The sequence below is a fragment of the Sebastes umbrosus genome, chromosome 5 (genome assembly GCF_015220745.1).
Source record: "Sebastes umbrosus isolate fSebUmb1 chromosome 5, fSebUmb1.pri, whole genome shotgun sequence".
NCBI lineage: Eukaryota > Metazoa > Chordata > Actinopteri > Perciformes > Sebastidae > Sebastes > Sebastes umbrosus.
The window spans coordinates 5449399-5460098 of record NC_051273.1 but is presented as its reverse complement, the minus strand read 5'-3'; the positions used below and the strand labels follow the sequence as shown (position 1 = coordinate 5460098).

Below are 10700 nucleotides of genomic sequence, written 5' to 3'. Positions count from 1 at the left end.
TGTTAATACTTTTTTTTCCAACATTTGTCAAACTTTTTTTTCTAGACATTTTTCGGACTTTTTTTTTTTCAAACTTTTTTTTCAAGCATTTTTCAGACTTTTTTTCAGACTTTTTTTTCAGACATTTTTAGACTTCTTTTTTTTTTTTTTTTTTTTTTTTTACCTTTTTTCAGACATTGTTTAGACTTTTGTTTTTCAACATTTTTTCAACATTTTTTTTTTCAAATTTTTTTTTCAGACTTTTTTCAGACTTTTTTTTTTTTATTTTTTTTTGTACCTTTTTCAGACATTGTTTAGACTTTTGTTTTCCAACATTTTTCCAACATTTGTCAAACTTTTTTCCAGTCTTTTTTTTTTTTTTTTACCTTTTTTGCAGACATTGTTAATACTTCTTTTTTTCCAAACATTTGTCAAACTTTTTTTTCTAGACATTTTTCGGACTTTTTTTTCTAGACATTTTTCGGACTTTTTTTTTTCAAACTTTTTTTTTCAGACATTTTTCAGACTTTTTTTCAGACTTTGTTTCAGACATTTTTCAGACTTCTTTTTTTTTTTTTTTGTACCTTTTTTCAGACATTGTTTAGACTTTTGTTTTCCAACATTTTCAAACATTTTTTTTTCAAACTTTTTTCAGACTTTTTTATTTTTTTGTACCTTTTTCAGACATTGTTTAGACTTTTGTCTTTTCCAACATTTTTCCAACATTTGTCAAACTTTTTTTGCAGACATTTTTTTTCCAGTCTTTTTTTTTTTTTTTTTTTTTTTTTTTTTTTGTACCTTTTGCAGACATTGTTAATACTTTTTTCAACATTTGTCAAACTTTTTTTCTAGACATTTTTCGGACTTTTTTTTTTCAAACTTTTTTTTTCTGAAAAAGTCTGAAAAAAGTCTGAAAAAAGTCTGAAAAAAGTTTGAAAAAAAAAGTCCGAAAAATGTCTAGAAAAAAAAGTTTGACAAATGTTGGAAAAAGTATTAACAATGTCTGCAAAGGTAAAAAAAAAAAAAAAAAAGACTGGAAAAAATGTCTGCAAAAAAGTTTGACAAATGTTGGAAAAATGTTGGTAAACAGAAGTCTAAAACAATGTCTGAAAAAGGTACAAAAAATAAAGAAAAAATGTCTCTTTGTACCTTTTTTCCAGACATTGTTTTAGACTTTTGTTTTCCAACATTTTTCCAAACATTTGTCAAACTTTTTTTCCAGTCTTTTTTTTTTTAACCTTTTGCAGAACATTGTTAATACTTTTTTTTCCAAAATTTGTCAAACTATTTTTTCTAAACATTTTTCGGACTTTTTTTTTCAAACTTTTTTTTCAGACATTTTTCAGACTTTTTTCAGACTTTTTTTTTTTTTTTTTTTTTTTTTTTTTTACTTTTTTCAGACATTGTTTAGACTTGTTTTCCAACATTTTCCAACATTGTTTTCAACCTTTTTTTCAGACTTTTTTCAGACTTTTTTTTTTTTATTTTTTTGTACCTTTTCAGACATTGTTTAGACTTTTGTTTTCCAACATTTTTCCAACATTTGTCAACTTTTTTTGCAGACATTTTTTCCAGTCTTTTTTTTACCTTTTGCAGACATTGTTAATACTTTTTTTCCAACATTTGTCAAACTTTTTTTTCATGACATTTTCAGACTTTTATTTCACACATTTTTCAAATGTAAAATGTTTTGTTTTAATAACACACTGAAATGAGCAAAAAATAAATGTAAGCAAAAACCAGCCATGAGCAGGAGTTGCCAGGCTGTTGTGGCTGCGTATGGATCTGCCACCGCTACTGAGGCTCCTGACGGTGTATTAAATGAATAAAGTGTAAAATAGCCAATATGTCTTGTTTGTTCCTTGTTACTGATAGAGAGTTCAATCATCCCAATCCACCAAACAACTCAAAACAAGAGTCAACACCAAAGGAGAATACACTGTTTACCATTGACGGAGCATTTTTGGCAAATTTTCTTGGGCGCTCCCCACATAATCAGCTGTGCTGCTCATCCCACAAATGCATGATCCTTACAAGTTGGACATCATTGTGAAGGTAAATAAACAGGCTTTCCAACGATGTAAAATACAATGACCATTAGCATTGTAAACAGCAGAGAAATAATCCACCAAACACAAGTTTCCGCACTTTTTTTCCCCAGTTTATATACATACAGAATACAATGTTACAAAGTATATAGTAACAGAACCTGAAATACACATGGTGGTCATTTGATAAGAAGGTGATACAGAAATTACAAGTGTAGTTATCAATACATTTACAGACAGTTGCCTCAAAGAATTAAAGCCTTTTGTTTGGAGTTAAATTAACTAAAATCATATCACCTCACTGATTACTGCCTCTACAAGAAATGCCTGTTTTTCTCTTCACATTTGCCTGAGTAAGGTCTTTACAGATCAAAGCATTGCCTTACAAGAGAGAGAAGAAATAAACCATTTGGAGCTTAATAGTGTGCAGATCCTCCTTTTGTTCCCTAGCCATGTCAAGTAGTATTATAAATACCATTACTACTGCAATTAATGGTTTACTGCTATTAACTATAAAGTGTTTTTAGATTAATCAATATTGCCACCTAGTGGTTACCAATGAGGATGTCTGTGTATAAAAGTGGTGTATCTGAAGGTTGTAGGACATGTTACTGAACATGGTTAACATAATATTACTACTACTAATACTGATAGTATTGACTGTTTCCACACTTTCTGTGTGAACATTTTTGCTGTGAGATATGATTGGAGTTCAGCCAAGGATTCCTAAACTTCATAATCACTGTAGTTTCAGTGGAGAACTGATCTTAAAGTCTGCTGTAAAAAGATTTCTTTTTTTTTAAAGTACTTCTTAAAATACTATTAAATAATATGATAACAATAACCACTTGGTGCATCATACATTAGATGATTTGTGTGACATGATTGCACTTTATGCTTTGTCTTCTTTGTAAAGTGGACTATATTAATAATATTGCATACATTATATTAAAGGTGCCAGTGACATAATGGGCTGCAATGATTAGTCAATCAAAAGAAAATGAATCAGCAATTATTTTGATGATCGATTAATGAATAGGGACCTAGGACGAGGGTTGGGAAATGATCACCCGTATGGGAAATATGGAAGTGGCTGCTAGATTTGCTTCACTCACCAGCCAAAAAAACAATGGTGAGTGGCCTGAGTAGATTTTTTGAATCTACCGGGCACTGTGGCAGGTGGACAAAAAATGTGAATTTCCAACCTTGCCTAAGTCTATTCCCTTGTTTTCAGCTTCTCAAATGTAAAGATTTGCAGCTTTTCTTTGTCATATATGAAAGCAATGAAATATCTATTCTAGTTGGACAAAACAAGTAAGTCAAAGATTTCACTTCCTGGAAATCATGATGATTTATAATAAGTGTGGCAGAAAAACAAAAGAGCCACACCTCTACAGTAAATGAAAATGAAAGTAAACTGCATCATGCTATATAAACGTCAGGTATCAGCTCAGATTCAGTTTTCAACCATGTAACAAAGAAGAGCAAACAAGGTAGGTTATCTGAACAAGTTCATCTATTGTATTGACCCCAAGAATAATCCATTAAATTATGATGGACTAGAATATTCAAGTACTCTGTCTGTAATAGTAAATCTTAGGTTAGTCATACTGACAGCTATTTAAAAACACTATTTTTGAATTACAATAGAATTTGCTATAATATGTATTCTTAATAATTCATTATAGATTAGGCTGGACTGTATGCTTCTGACTGAGTTTTAAGAGTTTTTTAGATCCATCTGTGCTGGGTTCTAGTTGAAAGAAAAAGACAGACGGAGGAAGAAGGAGTTAGACAAAACTGGTTATGCTACAAAGCTACTACGCACATACCACAGGAAGGCCTAAATCCTTTAGTAGTTTTATATTGGGCTAAATTACCATTAAGTTATAGCAGCCTGTTACATTGGTCTCCATACATCTCTTATTGGCTTTTACTTTACGAGTGGCAAGCAAAAGGTTGGCAACAATAGATCAGTCCAAACAAGCCACAGTACCAAGAAGACTAAGGGTGCAGGCAAGATGTCAGTGTGGCTGAGACAGGTAGACAAGGCACAGTAATGTGGCGCACTATGGCTGGTAAACAACAGAGACAAACTGGCAAGGGAAAGGTACTGACCTGAGGGCTAATACTGGGCTGCACTAGGGGGAATAGGGAACAGCTTTAGGTGATGGTGGAGGCAGGGAAGGCCCTCTAGTGACAGCTGCTGGACGAGTTGGGGAATGGCAGAATCTGAAAAGACAGGACTGATAGAGTTAATGGAAATGGCATTACAGTCATTTCTTGAACTGGAGGCAGGCCACCAGCCTCATGTCATAGGTGAGAAGCGTTGAAAGATGACAAGGCGTTGTACTTTGGTTTTGGCTATAAAGTCATTCCTGGTTTATCAGCAGGCCTGGCAGCTTTAGGGCTCTTGGGCATAGACACACCCATACCTCTCTCTCCCCTGCACCTGTATCTTTTGTTTTCCTAACTATTATTTGTAGTACTAATAAGTAGAATCTATGAGATCATTTTCACCTTGGGAGTCTTGAATGCCACACCACACAAAAGATATTACTTTTTACACAAAACTTCTAACTTACAAAAATAATTCTGCATTGTTTACTTTTTTTTATAGTTGTATGTGGGAATTTTATAATGAAGCCTCACTAGGCTTAAGGTAGTTAGTGTGAAATACACAGAACCTGAAATACACATGGTGGTCATTTGATAAGAAGGTGGTACAGAAATTACAAGTGTAGTTATCCATACATTTACAGACAGTTGCCTCAAAGGATTAAAGCCTTTGTTTTGTAGTTAAATTAACTAAATCATTATCACCTCACTTGATTACTGCCTCTACAAGAAATGCCTGTTATCTTCCACACATTTCGCCTGAGTAAGGTCTTTACAGATCAAAGCATTGCCTTACAAGAGAGAGAAAGGAAATAAACCATTGGAGCTTAACAGTGTGCAGACCTTCTTTGCTTCCCTAGCATGTCAAGAAGTATCATAAATACATTACTACTGCAATTACTGTTTTTACTTGCTATTTAACTATAACGTGTTTTAGATTAATCAATATTGCCACCTAGTGGTTATCACTGAGGATGTCTGTGTATAAAAGTGGTGTATTTGAAGGTTGTAGGACATGTTACTGAACATGGTTAACATAATATTACTACTACTAATAATGATAGCATTGACTGTTTCCACTACTTTCTGTGTGAACATTTTGCTATGAAGATATGATTGGAGTTCATAATCACTGTAGTTCAGGAGAACTGATCTTAAAGTCTGCTGTAAAAATATATATATTTTTAAAGACTTCTTAAAAATACTATTAAATAATATGGTAACAATAACTACTTGGTGCAGCATACATTAGATGATTTGTGTGACCATGATTGCACCTTTTATGCATGGTCTTCTTTGTAAAGGTGGGACTATATTAATAATATTGCATACATTATATTAAAGGTGCCAGTGATATAATGGGCTGCAATGATTAGTCAATCAAAAGAAAATGAATCAGCAATTATTTTGATGATGGATTAATGAATAGGGACCTAGGACCAGGGTTGGAAATTAGCATCCGCATGTGAAATATGCAAGTGGCTGCTAGATTTGCTTCACTCACCAGCCAAAAAAACAATGGTGAGTGGCTGAGTAGATTTTTGAATCTACCGGGCACTGTGGCAGGTGGACAAAAAATTAATTTCCAACCTTGCCTAAGTCTATTCCCTTGTTTCAGCTTCTCAAATGTAAATATGTACAGCTTTTCTTTGTCATATATGAAAGCAAATGAAATATCTATTCTAGTTGGACAAAACAAGTAAGTCAAAGATTTCACTTCTCGGTAATCATGATGTTTTGTAATAAGTATGGCAGAAAAACAAAAGTAGCCACACCTCTTACAGTAAATGAAATGAAAGTAACTTGCATCATGCTATATAACGTCAGTTATCAGCTCAGATTTTCAGTTTCAACCATGTAACAAAGAAGAGCAAACAAGGTAGGTTATCTGAACAAGTTCATCTATTGTATTGACCCAAGAATAATCCATTAAATTATGATGACTAGAATATTCAAGTACTCTGTCTGTAATAGTAAATCTTAGGTTAGTCATACTGACAGCTATTAAAAACAATATTTTTGAATTACAATAGAATTTGCTATATATGTATTCTTAATAATTCATTATAGGATTAGGCTGGACTGTATGCTTCTGACTGAGTTTAAGAGTTTTTTAGATCATCTTGCGCTGGGTTCTAGTTGAAAGAAAAAGACAGACGGAGAGGAAGAAGGAAGTGAGACAAAACTGGTTATGCTACAAGGCTACAACGCACATACCACAGGAAGGCCTAAATCCTTTAGTAGTTTTTTATTGGGCTAAATTACCATCAAGTTATAGCAGCCTGTTACATTGCGTCTCCATTACATTCTCTTATTGGCTTTTACTTTACAAAATAATTAGATACAATAACTCGATTCAAAAACTTTTCTGAAAGCTAACGCTATTCTTTTTGTTATCTTTCTGAACAGGTAAATCATGCTTTGCCCTGATTGTGGAAATCAAGTGGAAAGGTCATACAGATTCTGTCCTGATTGTGGCTTCAAGTTATGTGTCTTGACGCAAAATAGGACCCAAGGTATGTGTCCCAGCAAATAATTTTTTTTTCCTAATTACTTGTGTTATTTCAATCAGGAGAGACTCCATTTTGCAAACATTTTCTGCCTACATGGTGCATGACAAGATGAATAGTGCAAAGTCTTGGCGATTTAGACTCCATTGTGACGTAGTATATAAAGGGGGAATTGATGCCGTGGTGAGATTAGATATATTCCCACCAGAGTCTAGACACTGGTGGTGGTGAAGAGAGTTGCTGAATATCCAAAGAAGAGATGTGGAGCAGGCCTGTGCACTGAATATGAAGAAGACTGGAGGTGATGGGGTGGAGGCAGGTTGCATCAGTTCGTATTGCAAACTGACAGAGAACTGTATTTTTTGATAGCAACGATATGATTGGCTCAAGGCGATCGTGGCAGAATCTGGTTGGTTAACTAAGAGTGAAACGCCCTGTAAAGAGAGTCTTCCTGACTGATCTTATGCAAGCTTCATTTGGGGAAATAGAAATTCATGCAGGATGTTGACTGCATCATTTTTGTAGAAATCTACACATCCATCTATTGATTTTTATTAAATAACCAAAAACACTGTATCAATATTAAATCACTTCTTATATTCATATCACATGCTCAGTTTTTTTAATCTTGACTCTTGAGTCATAAAAAGCTTCTGCAACAAAGTATAGTGTTTTTCATAGCAAATAATAATACATTTTGTGCTGTACGTAGACTTTAATGAAATATGCTTTATATATAAGATAGCGGAAATTCCAGTGTGGTTGGCCTTAAAGCTGAAGTTTGTAATTTATCATCTTGTTTTCATAAAAGACTAAATCTGACACATGTTACTTTGGTTAGCTATATCGTACTAATATGTCACATAACATTAATTGTTACCCAGATGTGGCCACATCAGCACATCAACCCTCAGTCACTGCTGAGGAAAAAAGCCAAGAGGAGGATCAAGACCAGGTTCCAAAAGATGTTAAAGAAGACCAAGAAAACACTGCCCAGGTAAGGTGAAAAGGCTAAGAAACAGTTTATGTATTAGTATAATTGTCATGCTCATTAAAAGTGTAATAAGCCATGAAGTTAACCAACAACTGTTAAAAAAATAAATCAAAACAGAATTAAAGCTAAAAGCAGCGATGATCTGTCCCTCACACCCTGGCGAAAGTCGGGGGTATTTGCGGGACGCCGATTGACGCAGCCCTACATTTTTGTGACCATCGGACACTGCACGCACAAGTTATACGTTATTTTCCTGCGTGGATTGATTTTTACAAGAAAAGATGATGGTCAATATGTTGTAGCGCGCTTACTTTGATCTTTAACGTCAGGCAGCTGTGTGTCTGGCCTCTCTGGTTGAGCTTTTGCTGCGGGGCCGCCGGTTTCCACCCGGAGCTGCTGCGCCACGCACACTGGCTCTGACCGCTCCGTGCTCTGACCGCTCAGTCCTCTGACCGTCAGTCCTCTGACCGCTCCGTCCTCTGACTGCTCCGTCCTCTGCACAACGATTACATCATTTACGTTACGGTTCCCTTATAGCATTGGGTTTAAGTCTGGAATTTTTGCTTCGATATCAAATCCTCCACCATCGTCTTGTCTGTCAACTCTCTCTCATCCCGTGTGTGTGAAATCTGACTCCTTCTACTCTGTGATGAGACTCCGTACGGAGCAGTCCTTTTCACTTTCAGTTTGTAGCATCCGTCGTCCGTTTATGTATTGATAACACGGCGCTGATACGCCAAAATGATCTCAATGGGTTTTATTTCTGTAAAAAAAAAGCAAAATGACAGTGGGTACGTAATGTAATCGGTGTGTGCCAGACCACTGTGTAACACCAGTAACACTGACAACCCTACTGGTGTCACTCAGCTACAGCTGGTAAACCCCTGCTGTGAAGCTGTTGTGGAAATACATGTGTTTACTGCTAAGTGCGATATGGCAAAATTAAAGTTGGCAATACCTGTCTGCTAAGCTAACTATGTTGACTTTTCAGGGGCAGCCGGGTAGTGACGACTTCGAGGCAGCCAGAAATGGCACTACACCACAGGACCAATCAGAAAACACTGCCAGCCCAGACACAATGGAAAAAGGAGCCACGCCCTCATCCCCGAACCAGACAGTCTCAGTTGGTGAATCAGTCACTTCCAAGAAGACACAAGTCACAGAGACTTGTAAGGAGGAAGAGAGGCATTCTGCTACAGCTCCTGAAAGTGACACTCAACCATGCAGTGAGGCAGCACCTGGATCAAACCTGGCTGTTAAGACGACACCGCCCTCCTCTGCACCAGCCAGTGATAAACTGACAGAGGCCTCACCAGATATTAGTACAGAGGACAGCCCTGATGCAGTGCCCGCCTGCTACTGACAAGCCAAGAGACATTCATTCTGGGCCAATATCTGTGTCATCTCTAATTTCAACTAAAGAAACCGACTCCACTGCACCTGAATCGTCTGAGCAAACATCTCAAGAATGTGGTTCGGTGGCCAAGCAGTCTGTCTCTGAACAAGATAAGGATAAAATACTCTCTCATGAGGCACAAAATGTCTCTGTGAGGCCAGATGATAATGAAAATCACACCAACACTGAACAGCATGACAAAGCGGACAGGAAAGAAGACCAAGCAGCCAGAGATAAGAGACGTTGTTACACAGATGACCCAAATACCAAAAACACTGAGCATTCTGCTGATCCATGTTCAGTAACAAAGGAAACCGCCCAGAACACTGAGGTAGTTATCAGTCAAATACATCGAGTTTTAACCCTCAAACTGACTCAAATCCACAGTGTTTTGACAACAATCATGAATATAGGTTATTAACTGTGTAATAATACTGTCAGTTTACCAACCAAGGCCTTTGTTTAATAGTAAAGACAATAAAATTTGAGTTTCACATATAAAATGTGAGAATTGACGAGTAAGATAAGTCTACATTATACAGCTTGTTCTTTATGTCTGGCAATCAGATTCCTTGAGGACTTCAGGAACTTGATGTTTTAACTGTATATATAGTACAATGGATATAGTATCCTGATCATCTGATCAGGGCTTTGTTTACTCTTCAACCTTTTATTTTTCCTCACAGGCTGGTGACACCAAATCAAATGAGAAAACAAACACACGCCTGGCAGAGAGACAGGAACAGCAGCCAGACAACAGAGATGTAGATGTCTCCAGTTCACCAACGCCCCCCTGCCCTCTCAGTCAGAGTGATGACAATATGGGTCCTCTAGTGACAGCAAACATCTCTGAAACATCCAGTGAACTTCAGGCACCACAAACGTAAGTTAATGAGACATTTTAGATATTTTTTTGCCTGATCTACTGTATACGTTAAATATTCATGTGATGTTCTGTTTAGGCTGTTTTCTTTTTTAATGTTATTTCATTGTATTTCTAATCCAGTAATACTATCTGCTACAAAATATTTTGATATTGTATTACAGTGGAAACCTCTTATTAGTGATTACGTCTGTCTGGGTCAAGTTGATCACTATAAATGGATGATTATTATAATCTTCTTTTGTTATTTCTCATGCAGAATACAATCTAATTGACATTTGTATGTATATTACATGAATATACAGTAGGCCTAATGAAACGGACAGCTTCACTATTTACTGAATTTCTTTTACTGTTTTTAAATACAGTACAGCTGTTTCAAACTTGGCTTCAGCTGTTTCAAGGGCAGCTTCAACCATGGGTGCTTTCATAGTGCACATTCGTTTTCTGTCTCCATCTGTAGCAGCCATGGCGCTTTCTTGTTGTTTGAGTAGAAAACACAAGGTAGCCTGAGGTACACCAAGTTTTGCTGCTGCATCTCGTTAGCTTGATTTTGGCAGTTTGTCATAAGCTTCGAGAAGACTATGTTTTTCATTGAGAGGAAATTACTTTCTTCTTCCCGTCATGATTTCAATGTGCACGCAGCACTCAGGTAGCCAACTGGAAGCAGACGGGTTACTGCAAGGGAAAGTGGGAGTAGGGTAAAAAATAGAATTACTGTAATTTTAGATGCTAATTATTTCAACAGCATTTGTATAGGAATGATTCTGTC

At 36.1% G+C, this 10700-nt stretch overlaps 1 protein-coding gene across 2 annotated transcripts in view; it reads left to right on the top strand.

Annotated features, from left to right (window-relative positions):
* Positions 1 to 3497: 3497 nt before the first annotated feature.
* The window catches only part of LOC119488674 (E3 ubiquitin-protein ligase rnf213-alpha-like), a 53393-nt gene continuing 46190 nt past the window's right edge, over positions 3498 to 10700 (top strand). Inside the window, exons 1-6 of one of the 2 annotated variants that reach the window (XM_037770521.1) lie at positions 3498 to 3520; positions 6555 to 6661; positions 7540 to 7656; positions 8639 to 8932; positions 9075 to 9376; positions 9732 to 9928. In XM_037770521.1, coding sequence (XP_037626449.1) covers positions 6562 to 6661; positions 7540 to 7656; positions 8639 to 8932; positions 9075 to 9376; positions 9732 to 9928 — 1010 coding nt within the window. In that variant the 5' untranslated portion in view covers positions 3498 to 3520; positions 6555 to 6561. Of the gene's footprint in view, positions 3521 to 5948; positions 6025 to 6554; positions 6662 to 7539; positions 7657 to 8638; positions 8933 to 9074; positions 9377 to 9731; positions 9929 to 10700 lie in introns of those variants that run through there. The other variant, XM_037770522.1, reaches the window with a different exon arrangement.